General features: G+C 40.8%; 1 protein-coding gene across 1 annotated transcript in view; it reads left to right on the plus strand.

The window, feature by feature from the left end:
- The first annotated feature begins 11,625 nt into the window (after positions 1 to 11,625).
- The window catches only part of LOC129521282 (adhesion G protein-coupled receptor E2-like), a 35,809-nt gene continuing 24,408 nt past the window's right edge, over positions 11,626 to 23,026 (plus strand). Inside the window, exons 1-3 of the mRNA XM_055342573.1 lie at positions 11,626 to 11,693; positions 13,625 to 13,678; positions 21,199 to 21,348. Coding sequence (XP_055198548.1) covers positions 11,666 to 11,693; positions 13,625 to 13,678; positions 21,199 to 21,348 — 232 coding nt within the window. The 5' untranslated portion in view covers positions 11,626 to 11,665. The remainder of the gene's footprint in view (positions 11,694 to 13,624; positions 13,679 to 21,198; positions 21,349 to 23,026) is intronic.

Genomic DNA, 23,026 nt, shown 5'->3' on the forward strand with positions numbered 1-23,026 from the left:
GTGTTCACATCTAGAAGGGCTTCTCCAGATCTTTCCTTGGTGCATTTATATTTTCCATACTAGTTACTCTTGCAGCAATCTCTTTTCCTGGAAACTGTTAATCGTCCACAAGACATAGAATATCCTTTGGATCGGTTAAGTAGGAGGAATGAACAACTTTCAGTTACTCACAATATGATCTCCCCACTTCACTATGTGGAAATGCCTACCTGAAGCAGACAGTATACAGTACTTTTCCCCAAATGCAAATGCCCCTGAAAACAAGGCCCTCCCCACAAAAAGAACCTACAGAACAAAGTCCCAAGCAGAAATCCCAGAATGACCTTCTAGCACACTCCTAGGGTGTTTTTACAGCTGGGAAATTCAGTTTGTACTGGCCTGAGTTCAAATACTGGCTCAGCTATTTGCTCTTTATTACACTTTAGACAAACTATTTTATATCAGATGTCTTAACTTTCTCATTTCAAAACCCTCTCCTATCCTCCCTGACTGCTTCCAGCACTGCTCCAGATTTCTCCCACCTAGCTGCTCCTCCAGGACCCCACCCCTCTTCCCGCCATCAGGCACTCACATTCTTTCATCAGGACCCCTCAACCACTCTGGAGTATCCCTCTGGCCCAGACCAGTCTTCCCCATTATCAGACTCTCTCCAATTCCTTTTCAGGCTCATTCTTACAACTCCTCACATCTCCCACATGCAGAACTCCCACTTTCCAGCTTCATAGAATCCCCAACACCCAGTCTTGCATTTCTAGGTACAGGAGGCAGGGGTTTCTTGTGCCCAGGCTCCTAGAGTCACAAAATTCCAGTTTCCAGATTCTAAGGATTCCAGCTTCCAGGAATCAGCCACAAAGGTTTGAGTCCCCGCTAATAAAGGTGCTCTTCATCCAGAGGAGTGTGTGCAGTCTTCTCTGCTCTTAAAAGCCTCTGAAGTAGGGGGCTCAGGGAAATGATGACTTCAGTATATTCATTGAATCACTGGAAGGCAGAAAAATATAAACCACTCAAGTGAACCATCAATAAGAAATGGCAAAATGAAAAGTTATCTTGGATTTAAGGAATGCCAGTCTATAGACACAAAGACCAAAACACTTCTACCTATGTTGACATGGAAAATCTCCATGTACAAGTTGTTGGGTGTCTGTAGTACAATGCCGTATCATTCTAAGAGCCTAGATTTATTAACATCTTAATGTTTGCACAGATCTACTTTTTTGCCTTAATTTTCTTTTTTAATTTATTTTTTGTATATTTTTATTGGAGTTTGATTTGACAACATATAGTATAACACCCAGTGCTCATCCCATCAATGCCCTCCTCAGTGCCCATCACCCAGTCACCCTGTTCCCCCGCCTACCTTCCCTTTCACTACCCCTTGTTCGTTTCCCAGAGTTAGGGGTCTCTCATGTTCTTCTCTGATATTTCCCACTCATTTTTCTCTCCTTCCCTCTTTAATCCCTTTCACTATTTTTTATATTCCCCATATGAGTTAAATCATATAATGAGTGAAGTAAGTCAATTAAAGAAGGACAAACAATACACAGATATACTTTTATTTAACTTCCATAATTCAGTTAGAGATTCTATGTTTGGCAGAACAAATGATAATTTGTTGATAATAGAGAATGCTTATTTAAGGGAGATTAGGTCAAGGTGAGGATCAATCAGATATCTCTTGCATTTGTGGTGTTATATTTTTTATAACAAAAATAAGTTCATGTTTTTACTTGTTATCAAAAATAAGTTTTTAAATATTTTAAATAAGGTGCCCTCTCCTGGAAAAAGCAAGAATATAGTTGCTGAAGAGGAAAGTATAAGGCATGACATACTCCAACTCTAATTCTTTTTTTTTATTATTATTGGAGTTCAATTTGCCAACATATAGCATAACACCCAGTGCTCATCCCATCAAGTGCCCCCCTCAGTGCCTGTCACCCAGTCACCCCATTCCCCCATCCACCTCTCCTTCCACCACCACTTGTTCATTTCCCAGAGTTAGGAGTCTCTCAGGTTCTGTCACCATCTCTGATATTTCCCTCTCATTTTCTCTCCTTTCCCCTTTATTCCCTTTCACTATTTTTTATATTCCCCAAATGAATGAGACCATATAATGTTTGTCCTTCTCTGATTGACTTATTTCACTCAGCATAATACCCTCCAGTTCCATCCACATCAAAGCAAATGGTGGGTATTTGTCGTTTCTAATGACTGTCCAACTCTAATTCTTAATTGGTTTTCTGCCCACAGTGCTTCTTAAAATTCCTTATGTATCCAGAACAGCTTAGATCTTTTGTTAAACTATAAATTCTGCTTGAGTAGCCATTGGGCCTTTACTTTTGCTTAGGAAGCAGACTTGTGAAGCAATCTCACACTCCCCATGGTAAATACTCATTTCAAAATAATTTGAAAATCAATACTTGAATTGGCTCACAATTCATTATGCTACCTCCAAGGACATTCCCTTGGAAAGGAAATAAAAAAATAAGAGTCACCAGTACCTGAAAGAAAGAAAAAGCAGTCATTATTTAGAGAAAGCATAATTGTCTGCCAAGAAAGCTTCAGAGAATTCACTGGAAAAATACTGACAGCCCAATCACATGCCAACAGCAAGGTCAACATTAAAAATGCAATGGTTTTCCTATCAAAGGAAAAACAAATTTTAAAATACAAAAAGCTATTTAAAATTTAAAACTAAAACTTCTACATTACCTGAGAACAATCCTACAAGAAATGCATGAAGTTCTCAAGGAGAAAAATATCAAGAGTAACTGGAAGAAATCATAACCTAGACAGAGAGTTAGGTCGGTAGAGGGGAAGTCTTAATACTATAAAGAAGCTATTATTTCCAAATTCAATTACACAGTCAATGCAATACAAAGTCCCAAAACTTTTTCATGAAATTTAGTAAACTAGCCAGCAGGTGTTTATAGAAGAAAAAAATGTGACAGAGGAGACAGTTCACTTGAAGAATAAGTGAACAGGCTCTCACAATGTCCCAAGTCCTACTCTCTGCTTCATCTTGGCCAAACTTTAATCTGGCCTCTCTTTCCTACAGGCTTCTGAATTCTGCTTACCCTCAACTCTGAGCAAGTAACCAAAAAAGTGGAACATGCCCTCCCCATCAGCCTCTCCTGGGAATTGGCTGACCACAGCAAGACCCTCTTTTTGTCACAACACACTGATAATTTCCCCTTATTTGTCTAGCTTCCCCTCCAAAAATGCTGCTTACTTCTGTCTGCTTCTTCCTTTACACTATAAAATAAAAATATTTTCCTGTATGATTTTGAGATGCTCATGGGTTTCTGAGATCACAATCTTCTCCTTGTTGCAATAGTCCTTCTATGTGAAATCTCTCCTTATTCAAGCCCATACATAGATCTGCCTCATAACATCTATAAAAACAAAAACATGGCATTTTTTTAAGGTGTGGGATTGTTCCAGGAACAGAAAATAAGTCAATGAAACAAGATAAAGGATATGTCATGTATAGCAATGCAAGGTGCCACAGAGATGGCATTTCAAATCAATGTGTGAAACATTGCATGTGAAGTTAGGGAAGTCACAGATTTTCTCAATAAATGATGTCAGGACAACAGGCTATTCATTTAAGAAAAATTATTTTTTTTAATAATTAAACTTTTTTTAAAGATTTTTTATTTATTTATTCATTAGAGACACAGAGAGAGAGAGAGAAGCAGAGACATAGGCAGAGGGAGAAGCAGGCTCCACGTTGGGAGCCTGACGTGGGACTCGATCCTGGATCTCCAGGATCAGGCCCCTGGCCAAAGGCAGCGCTAAACTGGTGAGCCACACAGGCTGCCCAGGAAAAATTATTTACTGAACAAATTCCAGGTACATTAAAATCCACCAAAATTATTAAAATATTAGAAAATGAAGGACATGTCCTAGGCAAGGTTAAAGCAAAATTCGTTTAGTCAGTAAATGGAAAAACCTGGACCAAAATGAAATTATAAGTTTATGGTGACACTACACTCAATTTCATCCTTATTACAATTATAATAGGAATGATATTTACCCAGTTTGTTATCAGTGTGAGCCTGGACACGCAGAAACATCAAGTGACATGGGTTTTTCAAGATACCCCTGCCCATGGTGGCCCCAAACCATACAATGAACAGGGTGTGGAGATCATCCTGGACCCCATACACAGTGGTATGACTATTTGACTGGTGCATCCTCCCTCACAGTGTCTGTCCTGTCTGTCGACTTGTTTACAGAGTATCATCCCTGGGGGCAGTCCTGAGCTAGGCGATCAGATTCCAGTTTGGAAGGGGCAGCTGGATTGTATCCGGTTAATAATGCACATGATTTTTGGGTTCCTGGAGATCCTGTTAAGGGTAAGACAAGGGTTGAATCAAAAGACTAAGACCAGGGATGCCTGAGTAGCTCATTCAGTAAAGCATGTGACACTCGATCTTGGGGCTGTCACTTCAAGCACCACATTGGGTGTAGAGATTGCTTTTTTTGTATATTTTTTATTGGAGTTCACTTTCAAGAAAATGAAATACTTTTTTAAAAAGAAGCAATACAACTATGATTTATAACTATATTTTAATTAACATTTTGCTTTTGCAAGGAGAAACTTGGCCTTATTTCCTCTTATAAAACCTCATCTGGTGCTATTGGGGTTTTTGTTTCTTCTCTTTTTGTCTTTGTGAAAATGGATGCTCTTGCTCTGGAAAAATATTTATCCCTTGACTTTTCAAACTAGGAATTTTCAGTATTCCATTATTGACCAGAATGGCTTGAAGCCTAAAATTTTTGGTAATATTCCTTCTAATTTAGTTGCCTCTCAAATTCAAGTGAATATTTTCTCTTCTTCCTTTACCCTCCTTCAGAAATAAAGCAGATGGCAAAGTTTCCAGAGAGAAAAAAATGTTTATATTGACAAAAGACACCATATTCAGCGTCTGAACGCATGTGATACAATAAAAATTTTTGCATTGTTTAACAAAAGATATCTAGATATGGATACATACATACCCACATATGATTTTAATGCCTTAAAGTCAGTAAGAAAAATACAGTGAATAAAATAAAGTGTGCAAAAGATAGGAATATATAAGTCACAAAAACCACCATGAAAATACAAAGACATATGACAATTGCAACAACACTGTTAATAAGATCCTAATTCATAGTATGTTAAGATAAATTGTTTACCCACCAAATGGGGGGAGGGAGATGAAAACATTTGATAATGTATAATTTCAAGATTCCAAGACATCTATAAGCCCTAAGCCTCCTAATAGTCAAATAGAAACTTAGAATTATAAAGGTGAAATGTCCTTTACAGATTGTCTACACTTGCTGTGTCATTCTATGAATAAAAGAACCTTACATCCTCAAGAAGGACTGGCTTATATTCTTGAAGTCTGATTTTTTTCCTAACCACGAGTATATAATGAACATGCTTTCCTGACAATTATAAGTCCCTGTGTCTTCTATTAATTTCCTTCTAAATGAGATAAATGATTAACCAGAACTTAGACATCGCTTAAGCCATAGATCACCAAAATTTTTCATGTTAAAAATGAAAAATAAAGAAAGATATGATAGCAGTGTGGAAAATTGACCCTCACCCATGGCACCTGGGCAATTTGATACAGTCTCATTAAATAGAAGAGTTGCAGAATTTATTACAATGTAAAATATATATGCACTGTAACCCAGTACATAAATCACCTGATAGCTAGTCTAAGGAAATTTAAAAATGTTCTCCTAAAAAAAATAAAAAATAAAAAATAAATAAAATAAAATAAAAATAAAAATATTCTCCTAATGGTATTTTTGAGACATTCACTGCAACATTATCATAACAATAGGAAACAGAAGACCATCTAAATTTGCATAAAAAAGGAGAAAAGCAAACTGTATTTTGTAATCTACATATACACAACAGCAGCCAAAAAGAAAGATGTGAATTTATATATAGTGACATGAAAAACCTCTTCAAATATTGTTGACTAAAGAATAAGCTAAGAACAAAGTACATAGTGGTAAAAACTTTATTTTAAAACATAACCACAGCTCAATTATATATAAACATTTTATACACAAAACAAAATTACCACTCTAAAAGATAGAGGGAAGGGGGCAGCCCAGGTGGCTCAGTGGTTTAGCGCCGCCTTCAGTCCAGGGTGTAATCCTGGAGACCCAGGATCAAGTCCCACGTCAGGCTCCCTGCATGGAGCCTGCTTCTCCCTCTGCCTGTGTCTCTGCTTCTCTCTCTCTCTCTCTCTCTCTCTGTCTCATAAATAAATAAAGCCTTTTAAAAAAAGATAGAGGGAAGGAAGATAGAATAGGGACCTTGGGGACCCAAAAAACTATGCAGTGGTGAGTCTCAAGTTCGTTTAGCCTCATCTATCCCAGGCTTGGAACTGAAGAGACTGGCAACCCAAAAATGCCGGCAGATGCAGACAACAAAAAATGTCCCCAGGAAAAGCCAGTTCTTCCTACCCAAAGGACCAGGAAAGGTAGTGCATAACAAAATAGAAAATATTTCATTAGTAACTGCCCTACTCCAACCAAACAGCAGAGAAAAATTGGCCCCACACTTATTTTCTATCAGCAAGGGTCATGTCTGGAAGCCCAGACCTTTACCCTTGCCCAACTGTGATGGCATTCCTTCCCATTCCCTGGGGTTGTGGCAGAAAAGGAGCTGGGACTTTCTTCATGTCAGTTTCTCCTGTGGGGAGCAGTAACAAGGTATCCCTATGACCCCCACGACCCATGTCAGGGAAGTGTATTCAGATGCCTGGCAGTGAGGGAGAACTTCCAACATGGGGGGGCAGCAGCAAGGTACCCCTCCCACATAAGAGTGTCAGTGGGCCAAGAGGAAAGTCTGCATTCCCATCCTCATGTGCCAGCAACAAGACGGCCATTCTTCCCTCAACTCCCAGCATGTAAGTCAATTAGAGAAGGACAATCATCATGCGGTTTCACTCATACAGGAAATATAAAAAATAGTGAAAGGGATTATACGGGAAAGGAGAGAAAATGAGTGGGAAAAATCAGAGATGGTGACAAAACATGAGAGACTCTTAACTCTGGGAAATGAACAAGAAGAGGTGGGTCAGGGGATGGGGTGACTGGGTGACGGGCACTGAGGGGGGCACTTGACGGGATGAGCACTGGGTGCTGGGCTATATGTTGGCAAATCGAACTCCAATAAAAATATACAAAATATATACATATATATATATATACATATACGCATATTTTTTAAAAACTCCCAGCATGACGTCAGAAGAGTCTGCCGAAAGAGAAGATTTTAATACAATCGAGCTTCAAAACATAATAACCATAAAGACCAAGGATACAACTTAAAAAAATCATTGTCACACCAAGAACCAAGAAAACCTCAAACTGAGATAATATAAATGTTAGAATTCTCTGACAAATATTTTATAGTAACCATCATAAAAAGTGCTCTAATGAATTTAAATTTAAAAAAAAATTTCAAAAGAGAGACAAACAGAAGGTAGATTAGAGGCTACTGGGGGCCAGGGAAGGGCATGGGAGAGTTAGTCCTTACTAGATACAGAGCTCCTGCAGAGAGTGATGAAAACATTTTAGGATTAGTGATGATGGTTGCACAATATTACCGATGTAATTAGTACCACTGAATTGTATACGTTAAGATGGTTAAAATCACAACTTTTATTTTATATATTGTACCACAAAGAAAACAATTTTAAAAACTAGTTTAAACGGGGATGCCTGGGTGGCTCAGTAGGCTAAGTGTCAGCCTTCATCTCAAGTCATGATCTCAGGGTCTTGGGATCCAGCCCCAACATGGGCTCCCTGCTTAGTGGGGAATCTCCTTCCCCTCTCCCTCTGCCCCTCATCCCCACCAACCCTGCTCCTGCTAACTCTCTCTCAAATAAATAAATAAAATCTTTTAAAATTTTCTTTAAGAAATTTGGGGATAAATACTTCCAATCATGGGGCACCTGGGTGGCTCATGGTTGAGTGTCTGTCTTTGGCTCAAGTTATAATCCTGAGTTCCTGGAATTGAGTCCCACATTGGGTTCCCCACAGGGAGCCTGCTTCTCCCTCTGCCTGTGTCTCTGCCTCTCTCTGTGTGTCTCTCATGAATAAATAAATAAAATCTAAAAAACAAATGTTCTAATGAGCAATTACAAGCAAGCTTTTCTGAAACAAATGAAAAAAGTAGAAAGACTCAGCAAAGAAATAGAACTTTGATAAAGAAACAGATGATTTCAAAGACCTAATGGAAACTTAAGACCTGAAAAATACAAAAAGTGAAATAAAAACTCTATTGAATGGGCTTGCTAGCAGAATGGTGACAAAAATGAACTATTGGGACTTCATCAAGATAAGAAGCTTTTGCACAGCAAAGGATACAGTCAACAAAACTAAAAGACAACCTACAGAATGGGAGAAGATATTTGCAAATGACCTATCAGATAAAGGGCTAGTTTCCAAGATCTATAAAGAACTTATTAAACTCAACAGCAAAGAAACAAACAATCCAATCATGAAATGGGCAAAGACATGAAGAGAAATCTCACAGAGGAAGACATAGACATGGCCAACACACACATGAGAAAATGCTCTGCATCACTGGCCATCAGGGAAATACAAATCAAAACCACAATGAGATACCACCTCACACCAGTGAGAATGGGGAAAATTAACAAGGCAGGAAACCACAAATGTTGGAGAGGATGCGGAGAAAAGGGAACCCTCTTACACTGTTGGTGGGAATGTGAACTGGTGCAGCCACTCTGGAAAACTGTGTGGAGGTTCCTCAGGGAGTTAAAAATAGACCTGCCCTACGACCCAGCAATTGCACTGTTGGAGATTTACCCCAAAGATTCAGATGCAATGAAACGCCGGGACACCAGCACCCCAATGTTTCTAGCAACAATGTCCACAATAGCCAAACGGTGGAAGGAGCCTCGGTGTCCATCGAAAGATGAATGGATAAAGATGTGGTTTATGTATACAATGGAATATTCCTCAGCCATTAGAAATGACAAATACCCACCATTTGCTTCAACGTGGATGGAACTGGAGGGTATTATGCTGAGTGAAGTAAGTCAATTGGAGAAGAACAAACATTATATGGTCTCATTCATTTGGGGAATATAAATAATAGTGAAAGGGAATAGAAGGGAAGGGAGAAGAAATGGGTAGGAAATATCAGAAAGGGAGACAGAACATAAAGACTCCTAACTCTGGGAAACGAACTAGAGGTGGTGGAAGGGGAGGAGGGTGGGTGGTGGGGGTGAATGGGTGACGGGCACTGAGGGGGGCACTTGACAGGATGAGCACTGGGTGTTATTCTGTATGTTGGTAAATTGAACACCAATAAAAAATTAATTGATTAAAAAAAAAAGAATGGTGACAAAAGAGAGAAAAAAGAATCTGTGAACCTGAAATCAAAACAGCATAATTTATGCAATCTGAATAAGACAGACAAAATAAACTACAGAAAAAAAAATTATCGGTGGTGCCTGGGTGGCTCAATCGGTTAAGGATCTACCTTCAGCTCAGGTCAAGTCCACCATCGGGCTTCCTGCTCAGTGGGGAGTCTGCTTCTCTGTCTCTGTCTCTGTCTCTGTCTCTGTCTCTCTCTCTCTCTCCCTTCGTTAAATAAATAAATAAGGGGATCTCTGGGTGGCTCAGCGGTTTGGCGCCTGCCTTTGGCTCAGGGCGCGATCCTGGAGTCCCGGGATCGAGTCCCGCGTCGGGCTCCCGGCATGAAGCCTGCTTCTCCCTCCTCCTGTGTCTCTGCCTCTCTTTCTCTCTATGTCTATCATAAATAAATAAATAAATAAATCTTTTTTAAAAATTAAATAAATAAATAATCTAAAAATCATTATCAGAGTCTCAGGAACCTATGGGACTACAAAAAAAAAGTGTAATATTTCTGTCATTGAATTCCATGAGAGATTCTTATCTATTGGAAACAAACTGAAGGTTGCTGAATGGGTGGAGGATAAGGAAGGGGATGGGGTGACTGGGTAATGAGCATTAAGGAGAACACATGATGCGGTGAGAACTGAGCATTATATGCAACTGATGAATCATTGAACTCTACATCTGAAACTAATGATGTGCCATATGTTGGCTACTTGAATTTCTTTTTAAACATTTTATTTATTTATTCATGAGAGAGACACAGAGACAAGCAGAGACACAAGCAGAGCAAGAAGCAGGCTCCCTGTGGGGAGCCTGATGCAGGACTCAATTCCAGGACCCTGGGATCATGGCCTGAGCCAAAGGCAGACACTCAACCACTAAGCCATCCAAGTGTCCCTGGCTACTTGAATTTAATTTTTTTAAATGTATTCCAAAGGAAGATAGAGAATATGGAACTGAAAAATTATTCAGAGAAAAAAATGATTAAAGTTTCTCAAATTTCCAAAAGATGAAAACATATAGATTCAAAAAGCTTAGGAAACTCCAAACAGAATCAACTTAAACAAATTAGGGCCAAGATACATCACGATCAAACTTTTAATGACTAAAGACATAGAAAAAAAATCTTGAAAGTAATGAGAGATTGTGATGCCTCATCACTAAGGGAACAAACATTTCACATATGAATAAGGTGTTATTGCTCATCAAAAATCATGGGTGCCAGTGGAATGTAGCACAACATTTTTCATGGTGTGGATGATTGAATAAATAAAATATGGTGTCTATATATATAATGGAATTTTATATGTATATGAAAATTATTCAGCCAGTTACAAAATCACTAAGTCCTAAGGATATAGAAGTACAGCATGGTGATTACAATTAATAATAATGTATTGCATATTTGAAAGTCACTAACAGATCTTAAAAGTTCTCATCACACACACACACGAAATTTGCAGCTATGTACGGTAATGGATGTCAAGTAGGCTTATTGTGGTGATTATTTCACAATATATAAGATATTAAATCATTATGTTGTATATATATCTAAAGCTAATATAGTGCCGTAAGGGAATTATACGTTAATAAAATTGTCTTTTAGGGGTGCTTGGGTGACTCAGTCCATTATACATCCAACTCTTGATTTCTGCTCAGGCCATGATCTTGGAGTTTTGGAATCCAGCCTTGTGTGGGGCTCCAAGCTCAGCACGTAGTCTGCTTGAGATTCTCTTCCTTCCCTCTCCCTCTGCATCTCCCCCTGCTCGCACCGGGTCTCTCTCTCACTTGCTCTCTCTCTCTCTCTCTCTCTCTCCCTCTCTCTCTAAAATAAATGAATAAAATGTTTTTTCAAAAACTGTCTTTTAACAAATACTAAATAGATAATTCTGTTCACTCTAATCCAAGGTCTTCATGGGGTAGAAAGAGCAGCAGAGTAATTCTTCACATTGGGAAGTTCTTATAATACACAGGATCACATCTTCCCATACCACAAAGATTTAAAAACCACCTTCAAGGAGGCTTTCAATACAAACACCCAGTAATGCTATGCAAATACTTATAAAAACAGAAGTGAGTTTCTGAGAAGTTAATCATAGGACAGATTATCGGGAAAGAAAGGATCTAGACCAGTGGTTTCATATGTCAGATCCCCTGGAGGCCAAATAAGACTTAAAACAGGAAGTTTTTTGTAACACACGCAGACCAAGACCAGACGTCCTCCGTGCCTGAGCTGCTGGTGTCTTGCACCATGAAAAACAGAAATCTACTGCTCCCAGGTAGGTAGAATTATAACAATAATGACAGATTACTAGAGCTATCTGGGAACTCTATCCAGTTAGAGAATATTCTGTGTTCTTGATGATCTGTTTTCCCACTTTCTATAAAGGACAGAGGGAAGAGATTTTAAGAAGGATATTGGCTCATTTATATTGTCTCAAAGGAGAAAATCAGTAAAATTTATTCCTAGAGCCCATCCAACAAAGACTTCTCATTTTACTTCCTCTATTGGTCCAGTTTCTCCAGAGAAACAGAACCAATATAATGTGTGTGTGTGTGTGTGTGTGTGTGTGTGGTGTGTGTAAGAGAGAGAGAGAGAGAAATTCATTCATTTTAAGGAATTGGTTTCTAAGACTGTGGAGGTTGGAAAGTTAATATCCTGCAGTGCAGGCCAGCAAGCTGGGACCCCAGGAAGACTTGATGTTACATCTCAAGCTTGAAGTCAATCTGGAAGCAGAATGCCTTCTTCCTCAGAGGAAGTCAGTCTTTTTCCTCCTAATGTCTTCAACTGATTGGATGAAGCCCACCCACATTATGGAGGGTAATCTGCTTTACTCAGAGTCTACTGATTTAACTATTAATTTCATCGAAAAAAACATCCACACAACAAATCTAAACTAGTGTTTGACCAAATGCCTGCGTGCTGTGGCCCCGCCAAATTGATACATGAAATTAACCGTCATGTCACCTATACTGTGTTTTTCACAAGGGTACATAACCAAATTCTCTGAAAATTCTAATGAGCTAAGAAAAATATCATCCTTTAGTCCATAGGCTTTGGGTGGTTGAAAGGGCAATAACGGTGCATAATGGGAAGGTCAGCTTAATTCTGATTAGCCTTTCTATCCTTTCATGCTTAGGATAATACCTGTTACATAGCAAATTAAGTGTTCCTATATATTGTCCTCATTGATTGTAATTTATTTCCTGGTTGTGAAAATAACCACATTTCTTATCATCTGATGTGTGGAACATGATTTTTTTAATGCTGGGCACATTATAGGAAAATCCTGTAAAGGCCCTGAGATATTAAAAGGTTTTCATAGGGTTCATTGCCTCTCATGAATGGAATGACAGACATTAACAGCTGGCCAGGTGATGATTGCCTGTGGGGTAGATTCTTTCCCACCTGCAATGGTTTTCATACCACGAGACCTGTCCAGTGACCCATTGCTCAGGACCAGCCTGGGAGAGAAAGGGAAAGGCTGTGCCCTCAGTGTGCTGTAGGAGGGCCAGGAGCTCACTTGGAAGGAACCATAAAAACCACAGATGTTGCACCTGGAAAGGTCACTTAATCAGGAGATGGTGGTTCCACCTGCCAGTGCCATAGTTCTCACCCCTCACCTGTCATCAGCTCCCCCTCTCATGATTCCAGGACTTCCTGCCTAGCCAATGCCACTGGAGCTGGGACTCAGGATTGGGGCTCTCTGATCCCTCAATACACACTCTTCTCATGGGCCATGAAACATGTATGTTGAACAGGGAGGGGAAGTGTTCCTGAAAGAGAAATGTTCAGGGTAGATTTCTGCCACTGCCAGAGAACAAAGAACCTGGCTATGGGCAGAGAACAGCAATCTGAGGACTTTGTGCTTCAAGATTTACCCCCTCCATTGGGAGAGGCTGGCATTTCTAAGTTTTGTCCCTTACATCAGCTGTCTGAATATATTCTGTCCCCTTACCTGTAGCACCAAGTCTCCATGAGGATGGTATCCATTAGTGAATGACTCTTCAGGGAGTCCAGGGAGAGGGAGGTAATGGGACTGGTCCTCAATTCTACATAAGGTACCAGAGCCTTGTGGATGATGCTGGAAAGCTGTGGGCTACAGGGCCAGAGCCACTTCCCCAGGAGGCAATGACCATGCCATCAGAGGTTGAAACTAGAGTTCCACTCTCCTCTCTTTGTTCTCTCGCTGTTTTTTTTCTGCCCTAGAACTCTTGATGCTGCTTCTGTTGCCATTAGGAGCTTCAGCCCAGAAGACTAGAGGTGAGTCTGCCCAGACTTAGTGACATAAGCTGGAGAGTGCACACTGGGATCTGAGTCCTCTCATCCACAAGGAGGAAAGGAGACTTATTATCCAAATGAGGCTCCAAGAGGATCTTCTGGAGATAAGAGATGCTGTTTCTTCCTCTCTAAATGGCCAGTCTTCTGTCTTTTCCTCTTCCAATGGAAGCCATCCCTTCTCTACCCTGCTCTACTCATGGACTCTTAGCTGGCAGCTGGCTTCATCCATTCCTTGAAACTTCTGGCTTTAATCTCTTTTCTGTTAGTGATCCCACACCTATGCTCACTGGTGCCCTCTGAACTCTCCATGGGTCAATGCCATCATGTGTCACTGCTCTCCAGGATTTGTTCTTTGTCTGGAGAGATCTTTAACTTTACCTTTGGAGAGTTGTGATGTACAGGGCCTTGGGATGGTGGAGGGGCATGGAGATGTGGGGAGAGATGGGGGAGGGGACCCTCACTCAGAGCAGGGGAAGTGTGAGGAAAGTGGACATTCAGATTTTCATGATCAGTAGGTAGAGTGTTGAGAGCTTACACAGCAGAGCTGGGATAATGTGGGTTAAAGGTCCAGCTCACCACTGACTACATCTGACATGTAAGAAATTATTTCTCCTCTCTATGCCTCAATTTGCTTGTCTGTAAATTGGGGATAATCATTGTACCTATCCCCCATGGATGGAGTGAGGTTTAAAGTTTATGTGTGTGCAGAACAGGTAAAGACTGGTATGGAGCAGACTGTCAAATATGAGCTATTATCATGGTCACTGCTGTTATTACTGTGATTATTTTCATAAGACGAGGAAAGGACCCCCAAACCTGAAAGCTCAGGCTCTCTTCCTAGAATGAGCTCACGGGGAACTCCTGCCTCATGGTCATGGTTTACCAATTTAAATTCCCTCCAACAGTGCGCAAGATTCCCTTTTCCCTATATCCTCACCAGCAGTTGTTATTCCTTGTCTTTTTTATAACAGCCATTCTGACAGGTGAAGGTGATATCTTATTGTTTTGATTTGCATTTCCCTGATGATTAGCAATGTTGAGTACATTTTCACGTACCTCCTGACTATTTGGATGTCTTCTTTGGAAAAATGTTTATTCAATCCTATACCTATTATTATTATTATTATTATTATTATTATTATTAATCTTTGGAAGGGTTTTTTGCTATTGAATTGTATGAATTCTTTATATATTTTTAATGTTAATCTTTTATCAGACATATGATTAGCAAATATTTTCTCCCAAATTGTAGGTTGCCTTTTAATTTTGTTGATGCTTTCCCTGCAGTAAAAAAGTTTTTAGTTTAATATAGTCCCACTTGTCTATTTTTGCTTTTGTTGCCTTTGCTTTTGGCCTCAAGTCCAAAAAAATCATTGCCTACACCAATGTCAAAAAGCTTACTCTCTGTTTTCTTCCATGAATTTTATGATTTTGAGGTAACATCATTTTTTAAATTATCAAATTTGGGCTCAGAGAGATTGAGTGACTTATCCAAAGTCTTACAACTAATAAAGTGGTAGAAGCATATCCAGGTATAAAACTAAGGGGTTTTTAAGTATTGGTGAGGATATGGAGAAAAGGGAACCCTCATGCACTGTCAGTAGGAATGGAAACTGGTGCAGCCACTGTAGAAAACTATATGTTGGTTCCTCAAAAAATTAAAAATAGAAATACTATATGATCCAGTAATTCTACTACTGAGTATTTACTCAAAGAAAAAAAAAACTTATTTACCCCAAAGATATAGATATAGGGAAATGACAGGACACCTGCACTCCAATGTTCATAGCAGCAATGTCCACAATAGCCAAACTGTGGAAGGAGCCACAATGTCCTTCAACAGATGAATGGATAAAGAAGATGTGGCATATATATTCAAAAAGATACATGCACCCCTAACATTTACTACAGCATTATTTACTATGGCCAAGACATGGAAGCAACTCAAGGGTCCATCATAGATGAAAGAATAAATAAGATGCGGCATCTGGGGCACCTGGGTGGCTCAGTCTGTTAAGTGTCTGCCTTTGGCTCAGGTCATGATCCTAGAGTCTTGGGATCAAGCCCGGCATCAGGCTCCCTGCTCAACACAGTCTGCTTCTCCCTTTTGCTCTGCTCATTCTCTCTCTCCCTCTCTCTCTCTCTAAAAATCAATAAAATATTTTTTTAAAAAGATGTGACATCTGTCTGCAATGGAAAATTACCCATAAAAAAGACATCTTGCCATCTGCACTTATGCCAAGTATAGTATGTCAGACTGAGAAAGACAAATGCCATATGATTTCACATATATGTGGAATCTAAAATATAAAACTAACAAAACCAGCCTCTTAAATACAGAGAGCAAACTGATGGTTGTCAGAGGGGAGGTGGCAGGGGGATGGACAAAATAGATAAGGGGATTAGCTTAAAGTTATAAAATAAATAAGTCATAGAGATGAGAAGCACAGCATGGGGGAATAGAGGCAATAATACTATAATAACATTGTTTGGTGACAAGTGATGACTATAGTCACCATGGTGAGCACTGTGTAATGTCTAGAATTGTTTTTGTTAATAATAAATTTATTTTTTATTGGTGTTCAATTTGCCAACATACAGAATAATACCCAGTGCTCATCCTGTCAAGTGCCCCCCTCAGTGCCCGCCACCTAGTCACCCCCACACCCCGCCCTCATCCCCTTCCACCACCCCTAGTTCGTTTCCCAGAGTTAGGAGTCTTCCATGTTCTGTCTCCCTTTCTGATATTTCCCACTTATTTTTCCTCCTTTCCCCTTCTATTCCCTTTCACTATTATTTATATTCCCCAAACGAATAAGACCATATAATGTTTGTCCTTCTCCGATTGACTCATTTCACTCAGCATAATACCCTCCAGTTCCATCCACGTTGAAGCAAATGGTGGGTATTTGTCATTTCTAATGGCTGAGTAATATTCCATTGTAGAATTGTTAAATTATTATGTTGTACATCTTGAACTAACATAAAACTATATGTTAATTATACTTCAATGAAAATACACTTTAAAAAAGAAAAAAGATTTCTTTTTTAAATATTTTATTATATTTAGTATAATACCCAGTGCTCATCCCATCAAATGCCTTCATTAGTGCCTGTCACCCAGTCACCCCATTCCCCCCACCTACCTCCCCTTCTGCAACCCTTTGTTTGCTTCCCAGAGTTAGGAGTCTCTCCTGGTTTGTCTCCCTCTCTAATTAAAGAAAACATTTCTAAAGTCTGTTTTATTTAAGTATATGTGACACACAATGTTACATTAACTTCAGATGTACAAAATAACAATTCAATAAATTTATACTATGTTCACCACAAGTGTAGCTACCATCTGTCCCCATAAATCAACACATTGCTGTTACAATATCATTGACTATATTCCTTATTCTGTGCCTTTTCTTCCCATGACTTATTCGTTCCATAACGGATAGCCTGTATCTCCCACTCCCCTTCACCCAACCCCCAACTCCACTCTCCTCCATCAGTTTGCTCTCTGTATTTATAGGCCTGATTCTGCTTTTTGTCTGTTTGTTTTATTCATTTGGTGGGTTTTTTTAGATTCCATTTATGAGTGATATCATATGGTATTTGTCTTTCTCAATCTTATTTCACTTAACATAATATCCCCTAGATCCACCTATATTGTCTCAAACACAATAATCTCCTTTTACGGCTCTATAATAGTCCACTGTGTATATACCACATCTCCCTTATCCACTTAACTGTTGATGGACATTCAGGTTGCTTCCATATCTTAACTATTGTAAATAATGCTTCAATAAACAAACAAAAAATTTTATAAGCTAAAGAGCAGTGTGCACAAATAAGATAGTATTATTTAGTACTATTTCAATAATTTATTTTGATCCTGAAATAATTTTTTAAGTATACAAAAATAAACTTCCAGGGCACCTGGGTGACTCAGTCTATTGAATGTCTGATTCCTCATTTCAGCTCAGGTCATGAACTCAGGGTCCTGGGATGGAGCACCACATCAGGCTCTCTGCTCAGGAGGGGAAGGAGGGGAATCTATTCCTCTGCCCCTCCTCCTGCTTTCTCTCTCTCTCTCTCTCTCTCTCTCTCTCTCTCTCTCTCTCTCTCCCTCTCCCTCTCCCTCTCAAAATAAATAAATCTTCAAAAAAAAACTTTTAAAATCCAAAAATTAAATTGTACTACATATCTGCTTAAGAAAGGAAATAAGTCAATCAGAGAAGGACAAACATTATATGGTCTCATTTGTTCGGAGAATATAAGAATTAGTGAAAGGGAATAAAGGGAAAGGAGAGAAAATGAGTGAAAATATCAGTGAGGGTGACAAAACATGAGAGATACCTAACTCTGGGAAACGAACAAGGGTAATGGAAAGGGAGGTGGGCGGGGGCACTTGGCGGGATGAGCACTGGGTGTTATGCTATATGTTGGCAAATTGAACTCCAATAAAAAAAAGAAATGATACAAAATGATACAAAAAAGAAATGATCAAAACATTAAAATAAATGTAACATAATTTTAAACTAAAAAGAAAGAATGAGTGAAAGAAAGTTTTTCAATCTCATTAAAAACAACTATTTTTCTCAAATCAGGAAAACAAAAATTGATTTTCCTTTAAGATGAAAATAAATACAACTTGAATGAAGTTGGAACTGAATTTTGCTTTTAAAAAATTTTAAATGACACTGAAGAGGTTTTTATTCAATGAAATAGGATCATAAAAAGAAATTATAATACTTAAAAATTGTTAAGACAGAGGGCAGCCCGGGTTGCTCAGTGGTTTAGCACCGCCTTCGGCCCATGGTGTGATCCTGGAGACCTGGGATCCAGTCCCGTGTCGGACTCCCTGCATGGAGCCTGCTTCTCCCTCTGCCTGTGTCTCTGCCTCTCTCTCTCTCTCTCTCTCTCTCTCTCTCTCTCTCTCTCTCTCTTTGTGTATGTGTGTGTGTATCTCTCATGAATAAATAAATAAAATCTTTAAAATAAATAAATAAATAATTTTAAAAATTGCTAAGACCGAAAATTTTGTTTTGCACATTTTACCACAAAAAGAAAATAGGGAAATGCAGAAAAATATATAGTTTTTACACCAAGAAATGCTTTCATGTACTCAGAATAGTCTTAGATGCATATATACTGATAATTAAAGGAAAAATTTCTAGTATGTTTGAAAAGATAAGAAAAATTACCCTAAAATTTACCAGTAGTCTGTGTGGTAGACTTATAGGTAATTTTCCTTATTTTCATTTTTCTTACATTTTCTTTATCTTCTGAGTATCTGTGTGTCATTTATATTTGGGATAAAGTAAATTTAATCACAGACAAAAGAGTGGCGGTGTGAATCTTGCCAAGGCCCTTCATTCCCAAGAGGTATCCTTTTTTTTTTTATTGGAGTTCGATTTGCCAACATATAGCATAACACCCAGTGCTCATCCCGCCAAGTGCCCCCCTCACTGCCCATCACCCAGTCACCCCATCCCCTCACCCACCTCCCTTTCTACCACCCCTTTTTTCTTTCCCAGAGTTAGGAGTCTTTCATGTTCTGTCTCCCTCACTGATATTTCCCACTCTTTCTCTCCTTTTCCCTTTATTACGTTTCACTATTTTTTATATTCCCCGAATGAATGAGACCATATAATGTTTGTCCTTTTCCAATTGACTTACTTCACTCAGCATAATACCCTCCAATTCCATCCATGTTGAAGCAAATGGTATTTGTCATTTCTAATGGCTGAGTAATATCCTTGGGAGATCCCCATGCATTTGCATGTGTCTCATGGAAACTCCTGGCTGGGTGAGCATGGCAAGGTGACATGGCTGGTGATTGGATCTCAAGTCCTTTCTGGGAGCTCACCTGTCAGGTTGAGGATTTCTCATTGTCATCTTTCCCTCCTGTACATCTCATTCCTATCTGTCCCCCACTCCAATCCACCCAACCCATGAACCTTGAAGGCAGGTATCCAGTCATTCTCATCATCTGAGAAGAGAGGTCAGTCCCTTCGCCCAGGTGGAGGTGAACATGAATGTGTCAGGTGTGCATCTTCCCACATCTGTCATGTCCTGATGCTGACACCCACAGTGTGGGGTCTGGATCCTTAGAAAGGAAGCCCACAAGTTCTGGTGGGAAATTCTGCTCTGGGGGAGACCAGTTGCCTGCCCTGACTTAGCATGATGGCATGAGTCCTTTCAAGCTCTGAGAGTTTTTTGGTCCCCTGTTTAGAATGTATTGGAGAAAACATTCTTAAATGAACTTTTTAAAAAAAAATTAATTTATTCATGAGAGACAGACAGAGAGAGAGAGAGAGATTGAGAGAGAGAGAGAGAGAGAGAGAGAGAGAGAGAGAGAGAGAGAAGCAGGCTTCATGCAGGGAGCCCGATGTGTGACTCGATCCCGGGTTCCCGAGATCACACCCTGGGCTGAAGGCGGCGCTAAACCGCTGAGCCACCTGGGCTGCCCTAGGAGAAAACATTCTGTCCCTGCATTTTGATGCATTCTTGTCTTGTTGGTTCTTATTTTTTTTAAAGATTTATTTATTTATTCATAAGAGACAGAGAGAGAGGCAGAGACACAGGCAGAGGGAGAAGCAGGCTCCATGCAGGGAGCCTGACTTGGGACTCGATTCCAGGTTTCCAGGATCGCGCCTTGGGCGGAAGGCGGCGCTAAACCGCTGAGCCTCCCGTGCCACCCTTGTTGGTTCTTATTGAACTGTTATTTTTAACCAGTGATGTGTAGCCCCAGCTCTGTGGGACCCGAAGCTACTCAAAGGGGACCTAGCTCACAGGCATCTTTCCTCTCATTTTTAGAGAACAAGAAGAGATAAGAGGCCAGGAACCCACCCTGCAATGACTCAGATAGGAGTATCTTCCTGTTGTTTCTTCATTTCTCATATATTATGGGCTCTGATTAAAGGGAATTCTCCCCCAGAGACATCCTGGGGCACCTGTAAAAGGCTCGACATTGGGATTTGGGGGAGTGCTTGATGATGATTGTGAGATGACCTTGGGCCACTCTGAGTATGGGCCTGACCATCTGTTTCTATCATCAGGTGCAAATGATGAATATCATCACTCTGGACAGCCCCTAAGCTGCCTCAGCATCAAGGGTGGCCTTCTATGCTACTGTCACCCTTACTAGAGCCCACCACCCCAGGTCTCCAGTGGTGCAAACAGCACTACAGGGGAGTCTGGAGCCTGACTCAGTGCCTCTGTCCACCCCCACAAGGCCTGCAAAGGAGTGTGGCCTTCCTTCCTGTCCCCATCATGCAAGGCACAGCAGTGTCTGAATCTGGGGGGCCTCAAATCCAGCCAGAGAGCAGAGATGAGCAGAGCAGTAAGCAATATTTTGGAGCAGCTGGCTCTAGCTGAGATCTCCCCCAGGAGTGCTGCCTAGGAGCTGTGTCTTTCCAACCTTCATCATGGGGTCAGACTAGAGACCAGGGCCTCTTCCCTGTAGGAACTTATTCCTTTGAGAAGTGATCCTTCATCTTGTTGTATTCCAGACATCAACATGTGTGAACCATCATTGAGAAAGTCCTGTGCAGCCTATGCTGACTGCCAGGGCATGGATGGGAAGTACTGCATGTGCGGCCCAGGACAGGAGCTTATTTCTGAGACAGCCTTCAGGAATGAGAGTGAGAACATGTGTCAAGGTAAGAATGACTTTGCACCTTCCATCTCCTCATCCCTGCGGTTTGAGATTACTCAGCCCACTTTCTCCAAGCATCAGAGAACACCCTGGGCATCTACCTGGTATCCTGTCCCTTTCCAAACTTCAAGGCTCAGATCCCTCCAACGTGCCACTCACACAGTCTTAGAACATCTTCTTTGACACGTGGCACTTTATTTTCAGAAAACAGCAGGGTAGCATTCAAGATACTTCACAAGCTTACAGCATGTTATGTTTCAGTGCAATATCCGTCTTCCTCTGCTTCATCAGTAGCAGCCAAGATGAGACCTTCCCACCCTTCCCCAGAATCCACAAAGGCTCAGCCATGCCAGAATGGACCCAGGAACCCTGTCCAGAAATGTGGGAAGGGAGGAAATTTGAAGGTGGGCCTACCTTTCCTGACCAGCCCTGCCCCTGGCCAACAACCTTGCCTGGAGAAGATGCCTCCTGGCACTGCGAACAGCTTCTTGGCCTTTGTCTCTAGTTTCCCATGCAAGGCTCTTCCCTGAGCCTCTCTGATAATTTTAGTCTACAGGCTTGTGGGCAGATGACTAGGACCTGGAAGATGTTGTACAAGGGTGGGTGGGCAGAGTGATGTGGACCACCCTACACATACTCTGAGATTTAGGTGAATGGAAGAGGCTGCCATCTGGACTGGATGGAAAGAGAGGGTACTATTGCCAGACACCTGACCTACTTCCAAGGAGGTCAACCCAGGCCCTATTTTGACCCAGACCACTCAGAGACAGAAGATGGAGGCTGATCCCTACTTGGCATGGCCCACAGGTCTGCATCCCTGGTGGGAGGCCAAGGGCCAAGAACACAGAAACAGATGCCACCTTTCACCCATCAGCAGCTGCTCCTCTCTTCAGCCACTCACCCTCACCCACCACTGATCTTTCTCAGATGCTAATTCTCACCACTTTCTTTTAGTCTGGATAATTCCTTATGGGAATCAGAAAAGGCAAATTCACTGCCCCAAAGCTGCCTGACTGGATCTCAACCCCACTGTTTACTACAGCCCTGGTGCTCACTGTCCAAGTGACCTTGCCTATCTGGCATCACCTTCATTCCCCTGACTCTTTCCCTCAAGCCCCTTAAAGGGCCTGGTTCAGGTGTGTTTCTTGGCTATCTCCCAGAAGCTGGAGTCTCACAGTTAGCATGGATGGGAGTTTACTGTCCCACCAGAACAACCAGGATTCCAAGAGTTATGTAGGCAGTGAGAATCCACCTGGGGAAAGTCAGGACAAAGGCCATCTCTGGGAACCATGACAGGTCCTGGTAGGGAATGCAGCATTTCCCCTGTACTCAGTTCCCAGAAAGGCCCACCCTGGACTTGTCCAAGTCCTTAGGCTGGGACTCAGGTGGCCCTGATGTCCCCACTCCACCTGGGAACCACCCAGGGAAGCTGAGGACACTAGGCCTGACAGAGTAAGAGGGCTTGGGCCACTTCCATCCACATATGGACAGCAGAGGATCTAGCCACACTATTCTCCCATAAGAGGCTCCATGTGAAATAGGAAAGGCACCCACTCACCACAGAAGAGAGCACGGGGCCTTCTCCAGGCATATTTCTGCTATTGTCGGAGAACACAGAACATGCATGTGGGCAAGACACTTAGATTTGAAGAGTTTCTCCTTCAAGATGTACTCCCTTTCTT

The sequence above is a fragment of the Nyctereutes procyonoides genome, unplaced genomic scaffold (genome assembly GCF_905146905.1).
Source record: "Nyctereutes procyonoides isolate TBG_1078 unplaced genomic scaffold, NYPRO_anot_genome, whole genome shotgun sequence".
NCBI classification, from domain to species: Eukaryota; Metazoa; Chordata; class Mammalia; order Carnivora; family Canidae; genus Nyctereutes; species Nyctereutes procyonoides.